General features: G+C 63.9%; 1 protein-coding gene across 1 annotated transcript; it reads right to left on the reverse strand.

Moving 5' to 3' along the window:
• Positions 1–1,596: 1,596 nt before the first annotated feature.
• On the reverse strand, positions 1,597–17,902 carry LMCD1 (LIM and cysteine rich domains 1). Its single transcript, XM_064156139.1, has 6 exons — positions 17,819–17,902; positions 9,850–9,935; positions 8,810–9,065; positions 6,551–6,880; positions 4,235–4,450; positions 1,597–3,171 (listed from the first exon to the last, which is right to left on the reverse strand). Exons 1-6 carry the CDS (start codon positions 17,858–17,860, stop codon positions 3,013–3,015), a joined length of 1,089 nt encoding a protein of 362 aa, XP_064012209.1. The 5' UTR covers positions 17,861–17,902; the 3' UTR covers positions 1,597–3,012.
• Between the last annotated feature and the right edge of the window lie 1,389 nt (positions 17,903–19,291).

The raw sequence follows: 19,291 nt of genomic DNA on the forward strand, positions 1-19,291 counted from the left end.
GTCTGGCTTGGCTCTTGGCAGCCCTGTGCTGTCTGTGACAGCTTCCATGCCCCCAGCCCCCCCGGGGCTCCAGAGGCTGTGCTGAGCCCACGAGCAGACATCTGGCTCTGCAATAACACAGCTGGGTGGAGGCTTCTCAGCAGGGTGTGAGGTGCTGGAGCCCTCAGCACCACGGGCACCGTCCCAGCTAGCGTGGCAGCTGGCAGCAGCGGGGCAGCGTGCCAGGGCCGAGGCAGACAGGTCACCCGGGGTGAACAGCAGCCAGCCCTGCTGCCCCTCCCTTAGCCCACCTCTGCTGCAGCTCCCCTGCCAGGCTCACAGCGGGGCACAAAAAGCCCTGGTCCCACTCTGGGGGGGTGCAGCTGCAGCCTCGGAGGACCCCTCCTGCCTGGGGCTGTGGAGCTGCACTCCCACGGAGGAGGCTTTGGCTCCTTTCACCCCACAGCCTCCTCACCACCATGCACTGCTGCTCTGGGTCCTGTGGAGCCAGGGGCAGGCAGCACCTGGGGACGCCCCGGGGGGACAGTGCCAGCACAGGCTCTGGAAAGCAGCAGCAGAATCGTCCATGGCAAGGCAGGGCTCGGGGGAGGGCAGCCCTGGGCAAGGCAATCCGACTCAGAAAGGCCTCTCCAGGTGCTGCAGTGCTGCTCCTGCAGCCAGGGCCGGGTTGGAAGGGACCTCAGAGCTCGTCTAGTTCCAACCCCCCGCCACGGGCAGGGACACCTGCACTAGCCCAGGCTGCTCAAGGCCTTCAGCACCTCCAGGGAGGGCATCCACAGCCTCCCTGGGCAACTTGTGCCACTGTCTCTCCACCCTCACGCTCAGGCATTTCTTCCTCCTCGCCAGCCTCTGCCCTGCAGCAGCACAGTGCTCCCCCTGCTCCGAGGGGCCCTTGCAGCAGCCTCCCCCTGCTCCGAGGGGCCCCTCTGGTTGGAGAGGGGGAAAGGGAGCACAGAGGAGGCAGCTCCAAGTAGTTGTAGGTTCAGATGAGTCCAGCCTTGAGGAACCACTGCTGAGGACTGGTCTCTGCCTGCCCAGAGGTTATTGTCCCTCTCCCTCCCACCCCCACCATGCACCCAGCTGGGTCTGCCGTTGTGGGAAGTCAGTGAAGGAGCCTCCCCATGGCTGGCACAGCCTCAGCTGACTCCAGAGGCTTCCCCTGGGCTGCTGGTGTGTGGCTGGTGGCCAGAGCCACTCCTAATTTCTCCTCCATTAAAAAAGGCTTTACCTGCCAAGGGCTTCTCTCTCTCTCTCAGCCTCCACGAGGAGCTAACCAAGCCCCTGAACCTCAGGCAAGTGCCAGCAGGGGCCAGGAGTGGCTTCCTCCCGGCAGACAGCCCAGCACCCACAGCCCCTCACTGACGGACGCTGCTGCTGCGGGCAGAGCCCAGCCCAGCAGCACAGCCTTGGCCCCTGCTCTTTGTCCAGCTTTGGCTCTGCCATAGCCTGCTCTGGGCTGTGGAAAGCAGCAACAGCTTGGACCTTCCTTCCTTCCCTCCCTCCTCCTCCTCAGGAGCCCTCAGCAGCTCCCATCCTCCTGCCCCTCCCTTGGGCAGCTCTCTCAGTCCAAGAGCAAGAAGGGAGCCAAAGCAAGACTGCCCAGAAATGGTTTATTGGAAGCCTCAGGAACGTTCTCATGCGGTGTCAGGCACGGGGAAGAGGAGGAGGAGGAGGCAGAGGAGAAGAGGTCACCTCCCCCTCTGCCCAGCAGAGGCTGCTGCGTGCAACAGAGCAGTGCAGAGCTGAGCCCAGCTCAGCGGTGCCAGGGGCTGGGACACCGCCGCGGAGGGGCAGGGACACCGCAGAGCGCTGCAGGAGGTGGCTGGGCCGGGGGCTGGTGACACTGTCCCCTCAGAGCCCTGTGCTGCGGGCAGGGAAGGAGCCCCTGGGGGAGCAGGAGTGCTGCGCCCTGACTCTCCCCTGGCGCCCAAGGAGCCTGCAGCAGCTGCAGGCCACAGACACATCCAGCCAGGGGAGAGCTGTCCTCAGCCAGGAGCTCTGTGTGGCAGACTGGAGTGGACACAGCAGGGCAGAAGGTCCTTGCCAAGCCACAGACCTCTCTTTGCCCTCAGCCCATCCCTGTGACACACCTCTGGGTTTGCTCCTTCGGGGTCCTCCAGTTCCAAGCCCTTGCCAGGGGCAGGGACCCCTCCCACCAGCCCAGGCTGCTCAAGGCCTCCAACACCTCCAGGGAGGGGGCATCCATCACCTCCCCGGGCAACCTGTGCCATTGTCTCACCCCTTCCCTGAGGGATGGGAGAGCTGCAGGACAAAGAGCAGGGCAGGGTCAAGCCACCTGCAAGGGGATGGAGGGTGCCAGCTGCCCAGCACCTGGAGGGGGTTGCTGCTGTAGTGGCGAGGCAGCCTGCCAGCACAGATGCCACCTCAGCAGAGCTGGAGAACGCTGCCATGACCTTCTGGCCAAGCCCAGCCCAAAACATGCCCCAGACCCAAAATCCTTCCTGGCCCCCAGCAGGGTGGGAACACAAAGCTGCTCCGGGGGGGACCTCCCTGGGGCATGGCTGGGCACCAGGACCCCCTGAAGCTCTCACACGGGTTCAGCTGCTCCCTTCCCACCTCCCCAGGGTCAGGCCACCCACCCTGCCTCCCAGCCGGGCCTCACCTTCCCAAGGAGAAGCAAGCTGCAGCTGCACTTGGCTGTGGCTTTACCCCTGTGGCTCCTCAGAGCCGTGGCTGCGGGGGGCTGGCAGCAGCCCGCTCAGGTAGACCTGCAGTGTGGCTCTCCCAGGGCAGACAGCAGCAAGCCTTGCTGGGAGCACACTGCAGGGTAGGAGGCCAGAAGTCACTTCTGAGATGTGCAGTTTCCCAGGGACTGCGGCAGGGGCTGAGTCAGCAGCAGCTTGGAGAGAGCCTGCACCGAGCACCCTCAGCAGCTGGCACTGCCCTGGTGTCCTGCCCAGGGACACAGCCTCCTGCTGCTCGCAAGCCAGCAGAGAGCTTCTGCGCGGCTGCAGCCTCCTCCGGCCGCTGGCGGAGCCCAGCCCCGCGGGCTCAGGGGCGCCTGCCCCGGCTGCAGCTGGCGCACAGGAGGCTGCCCTGCTCCAGCACGAAGGGTTGGCCGCTCAGCAGCGTCTCACACTCCAGGCAGGCAAAGTGCTTCTTGTGCCAGGCCGTGCCCTCCACCTGCAGGTAGTCCTCTGAGAAGATGAGCTGCAGGGCAGACAGAAGACTGCTTGTTGACACCACCCTGCCACGCTGGAGCATGGCAGCAGCAGGGAGGAGCAGCCCCACACGTCCCACCCAGCTGCCAGGCCCCGGGAACCGGTTGGTGAGAGGCACAGGGCAGCTCCTGAGCAGCTGGGCAAGGGCTGTGGGCTGCAGCTGGGCACCATAAACCCAAAAGCAACTAGAGCTGGCCCATGGCTGAGGCAGACAGAGGGTGCAGCTGGCCAGGACTTGGCTTAATGATGGCACCTGTGGCCGTGGCACCTGTGGCTGTGATTTAGTGGCCATGGTGGGGCTGGGCTGATGGTTGGCCTGGATGACCTTAGAGGGCTTTTCCAACCCAAACCATTCCATGGTTCTGTGCTGCTTCTCCCTGTTTTCTTTAGGCACCTCCAGCTCCACAGAGCAGCCACAGCCCTTGTGCCCAAGACCCAAAGCAGGCAGAGCCCAGAGGGCATGCCAGGAGGTGTAAGTAGGTGAGCATGGTGAGGGCAGAGAAAGGCAGGGGGTGATGAGGACCATTCAGGCCCAAGGAAGCCCTGAATGAGAATCACAGAACAGAATCAGGGCATGGTTTGGGTTGGAAAGGACTTTGGAAGGCTGCCCAGGGGAGTGGTGCAGTCCCCATCTCTGGAGAGGTGTCAAAGACGTGGTGCTGAGGGCCGTGGGTTGGTGGTGCCCTGGCAGTGCTGGGCTGAGGGTGGACTGTATGACCTTAAAGGCCTCTTCCAGGCAAAATGATTCCATAATTCTACACAGCTCAGCCACTCCAACCCCTGCCCCAGCAGGGACACCCCCAGCCAGAGCAGCTGCTCACAGCCCCAGGCAGCCTGACCTGCAGTGCTGCCAGCCGAGGGGCAGCTCCCACCTCTCTGGGCAGCCTGGCACAGGCTCTGCCCACCCTCACTGCCAAACATTTCTCCCTTCTCCCCACTCTGAGTCTCCCTCTTTGACTCCAGACCATCCCCCGTCCCATCACCACAGGCCCTGCTCAGGTGCGTCCCCATCTCTCTGGCGCCCTGGCAGGGGTGCCCTGTCCGGTGCCCACCTCGTCGCAGCCGGCGCAGCGCGGGCGCAGGCTCTCGCAGTAGTGTCGGCCACACCAGGCTGCTCCTCCCTTCCAGAAGTAGATGAGGTCGGCCAGGGGCTGGGCACAGCGGCAGCAGACGAAGCAGGCAGGGTGCCAGAGGCGCTCGTAGCCGGCGCGCTCCGCGTACACCACCGGGCAGTCCCCGGGCACCGCCTGCTGGCAGCCCTCGCAGCGCTGCGGGGGGCAAACAGTGCTGCTCAGAGCCTGGGCGGGCCCCGCCGCTCCGCCTGGCTCACAGCGCCCCCGCAGGAACGGGGGGCTGGGAGGCACCCCCGGGGATCATCCAGTCCAACCCCACCGCGGGGCAGGGGCGCCCAGAAACACATCCAGGTGGGGTTGGGAGCTCCGCAGAGAAGGAGGCTCCACAGCCTCCCTGGGCAGCCTGCTCCATGGCTCCAGCACCCTCACACCCAAGAAGTTTCTCCTGCTGCTGAGGTGGAACTTCCTGGGCTCCAGCTGGTGCTCCTTGCCGTGTCGCAGGACACCACTGACAGGACCTGGCCCCTTCTTCTTGCCCCCCCCCACCCCCAGCAGCCTTGAGCAGCCTGAGCTGGTGGGAGGAGTCCCTGCCCATGGCAGGGGTTGGCACTGGAGGAGCTTTCTGGTCCCTTCCAACCCAAGCCATGCTGTCAATCCCTGCACAGTTGGACCTGATGATCCTGAAGGTCTCCAACCAAACCGATTCTGTGCCAGGAGGTCAGGGCTGGGCTCCTCTCTCCCTGCCTTTTGGTGCTCACATCCGTGCCTTGGCCTCGTGCCACTGCCAGACCTCAGCCCAGCACCTTCCACTGCCAGCAGGCCAAGCAGGCTCCATCAGATGCAGCTCATGTGCAGATCAATGAAGGGCTAAGGCCATGGCAGAGGGGCACAGAACCCAGCTGGGCTCAGCCTGCCTCTGTGCCCGTGGCGAGCTCAGCACAGGCTGCAGAGCTCTGCCGCCTGGAGCTGACAGCTGATGAGCTCTTGGGCAGGCTCCCATCTAAGCAGGGATAGCCCAGGCCAGGCTCAGGGCTTCTGCCTGTGCTTGGAGCAGGCTCCAAGGCTCTCCGGCAGCAGCTGCAGTGTCCTGCAGCACAGCCCTGGGCAGCAGCTCCACAGCAGCCTGGAGAAGGGCACGGTGGCTAGGGTGGGGTGCCAGGGGCTCACGGCACAGCAGGGTGCCCCCCGCAGCACAGGGCTGTGCTCAGAGGCCAGCTCTGCCCCCAGGGCCTTTCAGCGGGGATGGACACGCAGAAGGCAGCTCCAGGGAGGCTTCCTGCAGCCAGCTCTGTTTGCACAGCACAAGGCTATGGAGCTCTTACACCAAGTGAACCCCAGATGGGTTTGAGTGGGAAGGGACCCCCAAAGATCAGCCACTCCAAACCCTGCCCTCAGCAGGGACAGCCCCAGCCAGAGCAGCTGCTCACAGTCCCAAGCACCCTGACCTGCAGTGCTGCCAGCCAAGGGGCAGCTCCCACCACCTCTCTGGGCAGCCTGGCACAGGCTCTGCCCACCCTCACTGCCAAACATTTCTCCCTTCTCTCCACTCTCAATCTCCCTCTTTAAGTCCAGACCATCCCCCCCTGTCCTGTCACCACAAGCCCTGCTCACAGCTCTGTCCTCAGCTTTCTGCCTGTCCCCTTGAAGCACTGCAAGGCCACCAGGTCTCCTGGAGGCATTTTGCCATTCCCCCTCCTCCTCTCATCTGGATTTCCTGTAAGGTCCCTGTGGTCCCTGGAGTGGTTCCACCATGCTGATGGGCACCTCCTGCTCCACCAGGAGGCTTCCTGGCTCGGCTTTGCTGCCAGCCTGAAAGGGGAGATGTCTGCTGACACTGCTCCTGCCACCGCAGAGGGCTCCAGACCTGCTCCTGCAGTTCAGAAGCTGTTTCTGCTCTGTGTGGGCACAAACCCTGTCCCTGGAGCTGCTGTGCTGCAGGCAGAGCTTTACTGGGAGAGGGCAGATGGGCACCAGGGAGTTCTGCAGCCACCAGCCGAGGCTGGATTCTTCCTCTGCATTCTTGATCCCTCCCCACGGTACCAGAGTTGGGCAAGTCAGGGCACCAGAGAGCCAAGCCTGCAGCTGCCTCAGGGCACCAGAGAAGCTGCCAGCTCCTTCCACCCCAGCCCTGAGTATCCTCCAAGATCTCAGCAAGTACAAACAGGAGGAACCTTCCAGTTCCAGCGTCCTACCAACAAGAGCTGCTCCCAAAGCAAGGAGCTTTGCTCCTCTCCCTGGGGCAGTTCCTCACAGGGCTCGTCCTGGGTGCCACAGTCCCCCAAGCACAGCACTCACATAGTGTCCTGCTGCAGACTCCAGGGCCCCGTTGGTGGACTCGGGGGGCTTGGTGGCAGAGTCGCTCTTGTCTTGAGGCTTCCCTTCCTCCTTGGCACCACCGGCCTGGCCTGGCAGTGCCACTTCCCCGACGCCCAGGGCCTCAGCCTTGTAGCTCCTGATGAAGTCCTCCATCAGCTGCAGCTCTCCCTCGGCGAGGCCACGGCACTGGGCCGGGTCCTGGTCGTGCAGTGGGAGCTGCCTCACCAGCTGCTGCCGCCGCTGCCAGGCGCCAGCCGTGCCTGCCACCGGCTGCATCTCCTTGGGGATCAGCTCCATGTACTGTGTGGCCTGGGGGAGAGCAGCCACAGCCAGCTGAGACAGCAGGGAAAGGCAGAGCCCCTCCTGTGCTGCTGCACTCAGAGATGGGGTGGAGGGACCTCAAAGGCCATCCCCCTGCAGTGCTCAAGGCTCTGCCCAGCCTGGCTTGATGACCCTTAAAGGTCTTTCCCAACCCAGCTCTGGAATGAAGCTGTCAGAGCAGCAGTGAAGCTCCATAATTTGACTTCAACACCTCCAGGGAGGGGGCAACCACAACCTCCTTGGGCAACCTACGCCAGTGTCTCCCCACCCTCACTCTAAACAATTCCTTCCTCATCTCCAGTCTCAATCTGCCCTCTCCCAGCTCAAGGCCATTCCCCCTTGTCTTGCCACCATCTTGGAGGGCATTTCCAACCAACCACCTCCATGATTCTCTTCCCTGATGCCCTGCAACAGGGAGAACCAGCACCATGGGACCATCCCACCTGCCCGGCTGGCCTCAGCCCTGCCCCTGCGGGCCCTGCCCCAGGCTGGGTGAGTGCTCAGGGGGCAGTGGGCTGTGAGGTTAATGCTGCAGCCCAGCAGAAGAGAGGAGTGTCCCACTGCAGTGTGAAGAGGCAAGGGGCAGCCAGGCTGCTCCAGGCCACCCCTGCAGGCAGCAGCCAGCGGCACTGGGATGGGCTCTGGCTTGGGCAGCACTTGAGAGGCTCTGTGAGGGAGCCGAAGGCATTCACTGGCTGCTGCTGCTGGTTGGACAGAGCCTGGCACAGCACTCAACAACTCAGCCCAGCTGGGGCAGCCTCCACCTCAGCTGCTCTCAGCTCAGCTTAAGGTTCCTGCCTGGAGATCTGCATCAGCCACAGGTCTATGAGCAGCTGGAGCAGAGCTTCAGGGAGTTGTTTGGGTTGGAAAAGACCTCCAAGAGGGAGTCCCAACCTTGAAACCAGCCCCACCATGGCCACCAGACCGTGTCCCCAGGTGCCATGGCCACACCTCTCTGGAACACCTCTAGAGGTGGTGACTGACTCCACCACCTCCCTGGGCAGCCTGTGCCAATCCCTGACCACTTCTGCACAGAAATTGTTCCTCATCTCCAACCTCACCCTGCCCTGGCCCAGTTTTGGGCCATCACTTCCCTGTGGAAGTGCCCAGAGACACATAAAGGCTGTTCGAAGCTCTCCCCCATCCCGAGCAACCACAGCCCTGGGGCACCACCTCCACAGCTCTGCATCAGCTCAGCTGAGCCACCACCTCCTGCCACTTCTGGGCCTTTCACTTGCACTGCTCTGGAGGTCAAGCTGGGAACAGCTGCCCGTGCCTAGCTGTCTGTCTGTCCCTGGGACTGCTGCTGCCCGTACCCAGCTGTCTGTCTGTCCCTGGGACTGCTGCTGCCCGTACCCAGCTGTCTGTCTGTCCCTGGGACTGCTGCTGCTGCCCGTGCCCAGCTGTCTGTCTGTCCCTGGGACTGCTGCTGCCCGTGCCCAGCTGTCTGTCTGTCCCTGGGACTGCTGCTGCCCGTGCCCAGCTGTCTGTCTGTCCCTGGGACTGCTGCTGCTCGTGCCTAGCTGTCTGTCTGTCCCTGGGCTGCTGCTGCCCGTACCCAGCTGTCTGTCTGTCCCTGGGCTGCTGCTGCCCGTGCCCAGCTGTCTGTCTGTCCCTGGGACTGCTGCTGCCCGTGCCCAGCTGTCTGTCTGTCCCTGGGACTGCTGCTGCTCGTGCCCAGCTGTCTGTCTGTCCCTGGGACTGCTGCTGCCCGTACCCAGCTGTCTGTCTGTCCCTGGGCTGCTGCTGCCCGTGCCCAGCTCTCTGCCTCGCCCGCTTGAAGCACTGCAAGGCCAGCAGAAGGTCTCCTGGAGCCTTCTCTCCTGCAGGCTGCACCCCCGCAGCGCTCCCAGCCTGGCCCCGCAGCCTGTCCGGACGCTCTCCACGGCCAGCTCCCGGCACCCCCTGGGCTCTTACCAGCTTCTGGGTGAGGCCGGGCGGTGCCCACTCGTAGGTGAGGGTGCTGAAGGAGGGGTCCTTGCGGGACACGATGGGGTTGGTGACGATCATGCGGTTGCGCTTGTAGAGGCGCAGGCCGGCGGCGCCGCGGGGCCGCGTGGTGAGCCAGGCGTAGCGGGAGCCGCTCAGCAGCCGGCCCAGCTTCTGGTCCTCCTGCAGCTCCGGGCACAGGCTGTGCTCCTCCCGGCTGCACCCGCACCTGCGGCACACCTTCCTGCGCCGCGCACGGCCCTCAGCCCGCACGCCGCCACCCCCGCCCGGGGCGGGCACGGGCAGCTGGGCGGGCGCGGGGCGGCTGAGCGGGGCAGCGGCGGGCACGGGGCAGGGGCGGGCACGGGCAGCTGAGCGGGCACGGGGCAGGGGCGGGCACGGGGCAGCGGCGGGCACGGGGCGGCTGAGCGGGGCAGCGGCGGGCACGGGGCAGCTGAGCGGGGCAGCTGAGTGGGCACGGGGCAGCTGAGCGGGGCAGCGGCGGGCACGGGGCAGGGGCGGGCACGGGCAGCTGAGCGGGCACGGGGCAGGGGCGGGCACGGGGCAGCGGCGGGCACGGGGCAGCTGAGCGGGGCAGCGGCGGGCACGGGGCGGCTGAGCGGGGCAGCGGCGAGCACGGGGCAGCTGAGCGGGGCAGCTGAGTGGGCACGGGGCAGCTGAGCGGGGCAGCGGCGGGCACGGAGCAGGGGCGGGCACGGGGCAGCTGAGTGGGGCAGCGGCGGGCACGGGGCGGCTGAGTGGGGCAGCGGCGGGCACGGGGCAGCGGCGCCGGGCAGGGGCCGGCACAGGGCAGCTGAGTGGGGCAGGGGCGGACATGGGGCTGGGGCGGGCATGGACTATGGGTGCCCTCTGGGCAGGGACGGCATGGACAGTGGGTACCTGGGACCCTTTTCCATTGCCCCAGACACACAGCACATCCTCCCAGCACCTCCCAAGCGCCCAGCAGGCTGAGTAGCATCAGGAGCAGGGGACAGTGTCACGGCAGCCCCCCCAGGCCAGGGGATTACCTCCAGGAGTGTGGCTGGAAGCCTGGGCAGGTCCCTTGGCAGCGCAGGCATGGCACAGCCCTTCCCGGTGCCTGGCTCGGTGACGTCTGGAAAAGAACAGGACACCACAGCTGGGAAGGTCTCATCCTTCAGACCTGGGATCCACAGGGTCATGGAACTGCTTCAGCTGGCAAAGCCCTCTGAGGTCACCAGCATGGCCATTAAACCACATCCCCAGACACCATGGCCACGTGTGGAGATGTTCCTGTGCCAGGCTCTGACCACTCCTGCAACAGAGAACTTGTTCCAAATCTCCAACCTAACCCTCCCCTGGCCTGGTCCCAGGACATGTCCTCTCCTGTCACTTTGAGACAAGGCAGCAGAGCCCAACCCCACCTGGGTGCAGCCTCCTCTCAGGAGCTGCAGAGAGCAAAGAGCTCTGCCCTCAGCCTCCTCTGCTTTGCACACCCCCAGCCCCCTCCGCTGCTCCTCCCCAGCGCTGCTCTCCAGACCTGCTGCTCTGATGCCTCGGCACTCCCAAACCCATCTGCCCACTGTTCATGCAGACCTGCCCAGCCCAAGGGGCACCCTGGCAGGTGCAGCTGTAGGCAGGCTGGAAGGGCTGCCCGGGGCAGTGGTGCAGTTTCCATCCCTGGAGGGCATGAACAGCTGTGGAGGTGTGGTGCTGAGGGACATGGTCTGGAAGTGTCCTGGCAGAGCTGGGTTAAGGGCTGGGCTTTGTGATCTGAAAGGTCTCTTCTAACCAAATGAGTTCTCTAGAATGGGTTGGAAGGGATCTCAGAGCTCCTCCAGTGCCAGCCCCTGCCATGGGCAGGGACACCTCCCACCAGCCCAGCTTGCTCAAGGCCTCATCCAGCCTGGCCTCAAACAGGGAGAGGACATCCACAGCCTCCCTGGGCAACCTGTGCCAGTGTCTCCCCACCCTCTTCTCAGTCTCCATCCATGCTCCTCAAGCTTCAATCCATTCCCTCTCCTCCTATCACCACCCCTACACGTTTTCCACCCATCCCCATCTCTGGGCCAGCCACAAGAGGAGCTCTGCCTGCGGCTTGGGCTGCCTGCGCAGCAGGGCTGCCTGCCCAGGTATGGAGCTTCTCCTCTCAGCTCCTCAGACCTGCAGGGAAGGAGAGTTCTGTAAAGAAACTAACCCCAGAGCCCCAGGCACCTGCAGAGCGCCCAGCCCGAGCCCTCCCCTCCCGCCTCAGAGCCCCTCTGCCCGCGCCCCCGGGCACAGCGCTACGCGAGGAGAGGCTCAAGCCCAGGGCGAGGTCTCAGGGCTTTCAGGGGACAAGAAGGGCTGTGCCAGAGCGCTGGGAAGCAGAGCAGGCCCTGCCGACCACGCCTGGGGGAAGGCTCCTCCTGGCTCTCCTCTCCCGGCGCATTCCTGCTGCTCAAGGCGAGGACGCGGTTGGAAATGCTGAGGTGGTGAAAGGAGAGGAAGCTGAGGCCACCCAACCCACACAGCTCCCAGCCTCAGCACCCTGCCAGCCAGCACAAGGGTCACTGCTTGCCTGGCCAAGCAACCAGCCAGGACGTTGCTAAGGTCCCTCAACGCGTGGAGAACGAGAGAGGCTCTGACGAGGAGGGAGGAGGGTGGGGAGCCGAGGGAGCGCTGTGGGCAGGAGCACTGAGCCCCGGGGCCAGCTTAGCAGACCTCCTCCAAGACCCCTGGGCCAAAGTTATGAGCAAGTCCAAGTCCACCAACCTGCTGCAGGCACTGGAATGGGTGACCCAGGAGGAGAAGTCCCCATCCCTGGAGGTGCTCAAGGTGTGGCCATGGCACCTGGGGATGTGGTTTGGTGGTCGTGCTGGGGTTGGGTTGCTGGATGATCTCAGAGGGGTTTTCCCACCCGAACAGTTCTGTGATCCACAGCTCAGCTGAGACTGAGCTTTTTGCCCTGCCCTGACCCTCTGACCAGCCCAGCACACCTTGGTCAGCAACCCTCCAAAGGGTCCACTGCCCCCAGAGTTGAGTGTGAGGGGACAGTTTGGCCAATGTGGCCTCAACCAGTGCCTGCTGGAGACCCCTCCAAGAGCAGAGCCTGCTGCAGGAGGATGGGCACAGGAGGGAGGGCTGCCCCCCTCCCAGCACCCCTGGGGGCAACCCCACGAGTCTTGGCCCTCCCAGAACTGCTCTGAGCCCCCTGCTGCTCTCCAGCCTCTGCCAGGGCCCCTGGCACCATCTCCAGCAGGACCTGGCCAGGCAGGGTCCTTCTGCAGAGGGTTCTGGATCCCAGCAGCTCTGCTTGCTCCAGGCCTTATTTGGCTCTCAGCATGTTTGCTCCTCCTTCCCAGGGAGGGAAGAGGAAAAGCTGGCTCCAGAGCACTTCCTAGCAGCCCACAAGCAGCTCTTCAAGCCCAGCTCCTCGTTTCAGCTCTCCTGGCAGCAGAGCACTCTGCAGCCCCCACAGCAAGCTCAGCACAAACCCTCCTCTGCCACAGCCCCAGCAGCTGATGCCCAGAACCCAAGTCAAGCAAGAGGACCACCTCAGCCTGTGGCTGGGGCTCCTTCAGCTGCCAGGGATCCTGGAGAGGAATAACTCAACCTTTGAGAACCTCCCCTTGAACAAAGGGCCAGGGCACACCACACCGTGCCCATGTGGGTGGCACCACTCTGCTCAGCAGAGGCCGTGAGGAGCCCGGGGTGGGCAGCAATGCATCTGTGCTCCTTAGCTAATTGGGGCAGAGCTCGGGTGGGGCTCAGCGGTCCCAGCCAGGTAATGGACAGAGGAAGTTTCACCCGAATGTGAGGAGGAACTTCTTGACTTGGAGGGTGGCAGAGCACTGGAGCAGGCTGGACAGAGAGGAGTCCTCATCTTTGGAGACCATCTGGACGTGCTCCTGTGCGACCTGTCCTGGGGGATCCTGCACTGGCTCTCCAGATCCCCTGGAGCAGGTCAGAGGTAGGTTGGGCAGCAGGAGGAAGCTGCCCAGGGCTGTGCTTGAGGCCCCATCCCTGCAGACATTCAAGGTCAGGCTGGATGTGTCCCTGGGCAGCCTGCCCTAGCTGGGGTGTCCCTGCTGCCGCAGGGGCTTGGCCAGGGCGAGCTCCGAGGGTCCCTCCCAAGGCAGTGCAGTCTGCAGGAGGTGGAGCACCTGAACGGGAGCAGCCCTCGCAGGCAGCCAGCTCTGCAAGGGAGGAACTTAGTCGCTTTTATTTTAACAACAACAGGAAAGAAAGGGCCAGGAAAAGGCAGGGACAGCAGAGAAAATATTTGAGTGGAGCTGCCAGCTCCAGGAGGACAGAGACACAACAGAAGCAGAGCTGCTGCAAACATCTCACTCTTCCAAGAGCACATAGCTGGCAGCATTCCTCTCCCCAGCAGCAACGTGGGAATTGATAAGGGAAGGGCAAACTGCAGAGGCAGAAGAGCTTTTTGCACCAGCTTCACACTGGGGCCTCACGGCCAAGCCACGCTGAGCTGCGAGGCGTGGGAAGAACCCAGCCCAGGGCAATTAAAGACCCCCAGGGTTGAGTTCCAGGGTGCTCAGCATCACCAACCACCTGCAGAGCAAACTTTGGTCTGTCCAGCTCCAGCACAGGGAGAGGTGCTGAGCTAGCATGAGGAACAGGGGTCCCTCAGCACCCCTGATGGAGCTGCAGGAGCTGCTTCCAAAGGCTCTACACCACCACTGACTGACTCCTAAATATCTTCTCAGCTCTTCCTCTCGTGTCTGACAGCTGAGAAGGCAAGCTGCTGGGGGTGTCCTGCTTTGGCAGGGGCTGGGCTGGATGATCAAGTGCTCCCTTCGCACCCCACCGTGCTGGGGCTCTCTCGGCTGCTTTTAATGCTCTCTGCATCTGGCACCAACCTGCAGGGCAGAGCACACCCAGCGAGCCTCCCCGCTGCAGATGGCAGCCACGGCTCTGGAGCAGCTCAGAGGCTTTCAGCAGCTGAAGTGCTGAGGTCCAAGGCTCAGAGCAGGTGAGATGGCAGCAGCAGGAGCCAGGCTGGCCACCAGCACGAGGGACTCCTGCTCCTGCAGAGAGCTGCCCTGAACCCCCCCTTCTGTGGGCCCACCTGTAAGCGGCGCAGGAGCTTCTGGAGGTCTCTGCTCCTGAATGGCCAGAACAAGCCTGCCCTTGCGAAGAGCCCAGGAGAAGCAGCTCAGCCCAAACACGGCACAGCCCCCCCGCGGGCCAGGGGCTCTTGGTGACTTGTGCCTGCTGGGCTGGACTGAGCTGCGAGCCGCCGGGGGGCTCTTTAACCCCGGGGCTGCTCGGGGCGTTCATGGCTATAAATACTCGCTGGGGCTGGCCAGGCTCCTGCAGCAAGGCCAACATCTGCTTCCCTGCCAGCAGCAGCAGAGCCTCCCCCCGGGCACCAGGACACTGCTCTGGGAGCACAGTTCAGTCCCTCCAGCAGACACCAGCCCTCAGAGGGGCACAGGAGGTGGCACAGTCAGCTCCTTGGGCCAGCCATGTGCAAGCTGTCAGACAGTGCCCTCTGCCCACTTCAGCCCATGCCCTCCCCCCTCCTACCACTACAAGCCCTGTCCTGCTGTGGATATCTACAAACCTAAAGCAGCTGAGGCAGGAGAAAGCTGAGAGCCAAAATTTGCACGACCATAGCCAACTCCCCCTTGACTGGGGGGGCACTCCCAGCCAGGCTGGGCTTACCAATCAGCAGCACAACCAACCCTGCTGCAGGCATCCAGCTGAAGTGGTCCCAGCCTGGCCCGCTCTAGCTGTGCCCTGAGCTCTGCAGCCAGGCTTCAGGCTGCTGCCAGGCAGAGCTCCCCCCAGCCGCCCCCAGGGTATGCTGGGCCAGGCAGCCTCCGTAATTGAAGCCAACAGTGCCTGAGCAGCACAGTGCCAGGGCCCTAATCACTTCCAGACCTGCCTTCTTCCACTGGCTCAGACCGGCTGGGAGGTGCTGCCAAGGCAAATTAAAGGCCGCCAGGCGTGCCCAGAAAAGTGCCCAGCCCAAGAGGCAGGCAACAGCCTCTGCCTGCTGCCCGGTGCCTGCTTGGCCTGGCATGGGCACTCTCAGACTGTCCTTGCCCTTGGATTGAGAGGTCGTTTCAGACCACTTCTGAGTGCAGACCAGCTGGGACCTTCCCTTTTCTCCATGCCACCCTGCCCAGTTCCAGTTCTGGTGGCAGGAGATGGGCAGCTGGCCAGAGCTAAGCAGCCCCAGAGCTCCCCACCTGCCTCACCCCACACTCAGCACCCCTCAGGACAGCACAGCCAGACCCTTGCACTGCAGGCTCTGCTGGCACCTTCTAGGGACACTGAAGATTACATCTGCTCCTTCACCCTTCCACCCAGTGGAGCCAAGCAGCCAGCCACACATTGTGGGAAGGCTCTGATGGTTTCTACCTGCCCCCAGCAAACCTTTTGGGTGCCTTGGAAGCCCTCTGAGGGGGTGCTTCCACTGCTCCATCAGAGAGGGTTGGAAGGGACCTGAAAGCTCATCCAGTGCCAACCCCTGCCATGGGCAAGGTCACCTCCCACCAGCCCAGCTTGCTCAAGGCTTCATCCAGCCTGGCCTTGGACACCTCCAGGGAGGGGGCATCCACAGTCTCCCTGGGCAACCTGTGCCAGTGCCTCCCCACCCTCACTGCCCAGAATTTCCTCCTCCTCTCCAGTCTCACTCTGCCCTGTTGCAGCCCAAATCCATCTCCTGTGGATGATGCTGCAGCAGCTCCTGCAGCTGGGTCCAGTGCAGAGGCTGCTTTGCTGAGGTGCACCTCTGCTCCACAGCACTGATTTGCTCAGCCCTCCTCCTGCCCACACCCAGCTCTGCTTCTCCACTCCCTCCTCAAGGGACCCTTCCCCTGCCAAGCCTGGGGGTGCTGGCAGAGGCTTCACCCTGCTCACGTCCCCACCCCAAGCCCTGGCAGCAAAGCTCCAAATGAGGCAGGAATGCCTGACCACAGACACCCCACAACTGCAGCTGCCCCCGAAGCGGGGCCACTTTGTGCTGCCGCAGGATCAAACTCGACTCAGTGCTTGGCAAGAGCTTCCCAAGGGCATCCAGTTGGCATCCAAAGGTGCCCTCCCACAGAAGCTGCACCAATCAGGCCCCTAGAGACATGCCTGAGGGTTATCAGCAATAGAGAGCTGCTGGCACGGGACACTGCTCCCAGTCTCTGGGGGTGACACAGAGGAGACCTTCCTGGCAGGTCCTCACCATCCCCACACGCCTGTGGGGACAGCGTCACTCCACTTGCCAAGCGCAGGCAGGGCCCCTGTGGTGGTCAGCAGAGCTGCAGGAATCTCACTCCCACCTGAACATGAAGTGCTGTGGGCCAGAGCACCATGCTGGAGAGGGGATGGCAGGGCAGGGAGGGCATGGCACAGCTTGGCCATCCAGCCAGCAGGCCCCCTGCCAAACACCAACACCTGCCCAGGATGAGCTGCAGGTAGCCTCAGCCGCCCCCCAGATCCAGCAGTGGCAGCATTAAAACCTAACAGGACAGAGGGAGCTGCACCCTGAGGGCAGACCCAGGATGACTCTTCCTGTCCTAACAGTCAGGAAGCTCCACACAGGTGGTCACGGCAAGGGAAGGTCCAAGGGTGCCCTTGTGCCCTGGCAGTCCCATGGACGCCAGTCCCAGGGCACAGCACTGCTCAGTTTAGGCCAGTTGCGCCCCAGGAGATGGGATTACCACAGCCTGGAAACTGAGCAGTGGTGACAGTGGGAGGTGAGGTCATCTCCTGAGCACGCAGGGACAAAGGTAGCGCAGGGAAGGTCGCGGCGCAGCTGCTGCCCACCGCCCATTCCACGCGGCCCTCGCTGAGCAGCTCAAATCCCTGCCCGCCAGCGTCGCCCCGTGCCAGGGGGGCTTTGGCTATTCTGGTTCTTTTGCTCACCAGAAGACACTGTGGCCAAGCCCCAGGATTTCCTGGGGGAGCAAACCTTCCACAGCCAGAGCATGAGCAGTGGGACACCTTCCAGAGGTGTCTCCAAGGAGGAAAGCAGCCTCCAGCAAGGACAGCAGCTGAGAGCAGTGGTGGGCAGAGCCTCAGGCTGGCTGGCTCGGACAAAGAGGAGCTCTGCAGCACAAGCAGGTTGCACAGAAATGAGGACAAGCCCAGTTCTGGACACCGGGGCCAGATGGACCTGATGTGTGTCCAAGTGGCCACAACATCCAGCTGAATTTACCCAGCAGAGGTGCAGGAAAAATGTCTCCTTTTGTCCACTCATGGAATGGTTTTGGTTGGAAGGGACCTTAAAGATCATCCTGTTAATATTTACAGGCTGTGGTACTCCTCCTCTGCGTCTGCTGCCTCAGGTGCTGACTGCAAAGCTGCACAGCACCAGCTCCTGGCCGAGCTTTGCTCCAGGAAGTCTTTAATCAGAGCAAGCAGCGAGCAGGAAACAAATGGGAGCAAACTGGCACCGTGACCGCAGCTCACTCAGAGCGCAGGGCTCAGCCCTCCCGTCTGCTTGCTGGCGCAGATGGGTTTGGTTGGAAGAGACCTTTAAGATCATCAGCCCCAACCACGAACGCAGCACTGCCAAGGCACCACCACCCCAGCACCGCATCTCCACGGCTTGAAACCCCACCAGGGGTGGGGACTCCGCCGCTGCCCTGGGCAGTCTGGACGGCTCTCAAGGGGAAGAAATTGTTCCCCGTGTCCGACTCAAACCTCTCATGGGGCAACCTGAGGTTATTTCCTCTCCTCTTATGGCAAAACAAACCGACCCCACCTGGCTCCAGCCTCCGCTCAAGGAGCTGTAGAGAGGCAGAATGTCCCCTCCGAGCCGCCTTTTCTCCAGCAAGCCCCTAGACCTGCTCCTCTCCCGGCTCCGAGCGCTGCCAGCGCAGGCCGGGGCGGCAGCTGCAGGGATATTGGGGGAAGCCCCCCGAGAGCCGCCGTCCGGTGCTGGCAGCTCCTAGGTGCGCAGCCGCGCCCGCTCCGCACACAGCCCCTGCACGCAGCCGCTCACCGAGCCGCCGCTAGCCCTGCCCGGGCTGTCCGTCTGCCGTTCCGCCCCTCGGCCCCAGCCGGACCTACCTCCTGCAGCCCGGGGCTCGGCTCCATCCCGCTCGGCTCCATCCCGCTCCGCTCCGCACCTCTCCCGCCTCGGCTCGGGCCCCGCCGCCTCGCCCGCCGCCTTTCATTGGCGACCGCCGCCGCACCCCCAGCCACTCTCAGCCAATCCGCTGCCTGCAGCGGCCCCTTCTGACCAATGGCGTGCGGCGGGGCGGGGCGCGCCGGGCAGGGCGGGCTCGGCCCCTCGGTGCGGCTGGGAGCGTGCCGGGGGTCAAAGCGGGAGGGGAAGGGCCGAGGGGCGCAGCCGAGCGGGGCTGGCAGGAGGGCGGGGGGCAGGGGTCGGCTTCTGCCGCCTGGGGATGCGCGGGACCAGCCGGCGCGGAGCGAGCTGGAAGCTCTCAGCGCAAGTTGCAGCTCCAGGAAGAGCTGGGCGCTGTCCCGAGGTGCCGCCATCCTGCTGCCGTCCCACCACCCGTCCCACCGTCCTGCTGTCCCGCTGTCCCGCTGCCCCACTGTCCCGTTCTCTTGCTATCCTACTGTCCCACCGTCCTGCTGTTCTATCCCTCTGTCCCACTGTCTTACCCCAATGTCCCACTGTCCTGTCCCACTGTCCTGTCCTGTTGTCCCTCTGTCCTTCCCGCTGCCCTCCTATCCCTCTGTCCCTCTGTCCTGCTGTGCTCTGACGCCAAGCCCATGGGAGCAGCTCCGACGGGAGCGTGCTGGGGCAGCTGGCCCCGGGGACAGACGTGGGAAGCCTCTAGCAGGAGCAGCTGCCCAAGCCCCTGTCCCTCTTGTCGCCCCCACGGGCGTTCAGCACCCGGTGCCCCTCTCCTGCCTCTCGGGTGCCTCTGGAACCCGAACGAGGAGCTCTCCTTCCCAGCTTCCTGCAGACATTCCAGCTTCCAGCAGACATTCCTGCCCTGCCCGGGAGCTCCAGCACAAAGCTCCTTTTGTTCAGGTGAGGCCAAGAGGCCCCCACGTGCTCCTGCTCCCAGCTCGCTGCCCCAGTTCCCCCCTTTCTGCTGTCCCCCACTGTTCTCCCTTCCTCATCACGCTTAGATCCCGGAGAAACCTTTGTTGAGAGAACAGAGCAAGATCCCAGAGGTTCTGCGTGTTCAGGGGTCAGAACAGAGCTGCTGGGAGCAGGGAACACAGCCAAGAGTCTTTCCCCAGCCTCTTGCCCCCCACAGCTCCTTTCCCTCTTGCTGAGCATTGCTCAGCTGCCCTCTGGGGCTGCTCTTCTGCAGGCTCTCAGCCCCAGGGCTCTCAGCCTGTGCTGCTCCCAGAGCTGCTCCAGGCCCCTCAGCACCTTCCCAGCCTCCCTTGGACTCTCTCCAGCAGTCGAACTGGGGAGCAGCAATCTCTGCTGAACTTAGAAGTCCAGAACTGGACCCGGTCCTCCACTGGTGGTCTCACCAGGGCAGAGTAGAGGGGATGGAGAAGCTCTGCTGCCCATGCTTCTCGTGCCCTCCAGGAGCCCATCGACCTTCTCAG

Source organism: Pogoniulus pusillus, chromosome 16 (assembly GCF_015220805.1).
Source record: "Pogoniulus pusillus isolate bPogPus1 chromosome 16, bPogPus1.pri, whole genome shotgun sequence".
Taxonomy (NCBI): domain Eukaryota; kingdom Metazoa; phylum Chordata; class Aves; order Piciformes; family Lybiidae; genus Pogoniulus; species Pogoniulus pusillus.

Bases quoted from the DNA above. Each gene is read 5' to 3' on its own strand.
- LMCD1 (XM_064156139.1), bottom strand. From the start codon at position 17,860: ATGGAGCCGAGCGGGATGGAGCCGAGCCCCGGGCTGCAGGAG. The intron at 6,881-8,809 runs GTAAGAGCCCAG...GCTCTCCCCCAG, and splicing joins CCGGCCTCACCCAGAAGCTG to GCCACACAGTACATGGAGCT. The intron at 3,172-4,234 runs GTGGGCACCGGA...TCTGCCCTGCAG, and splicing joins GCTGCGCCGGCTGCGACGAG to CTCATCTTCTCAGAGGACTA.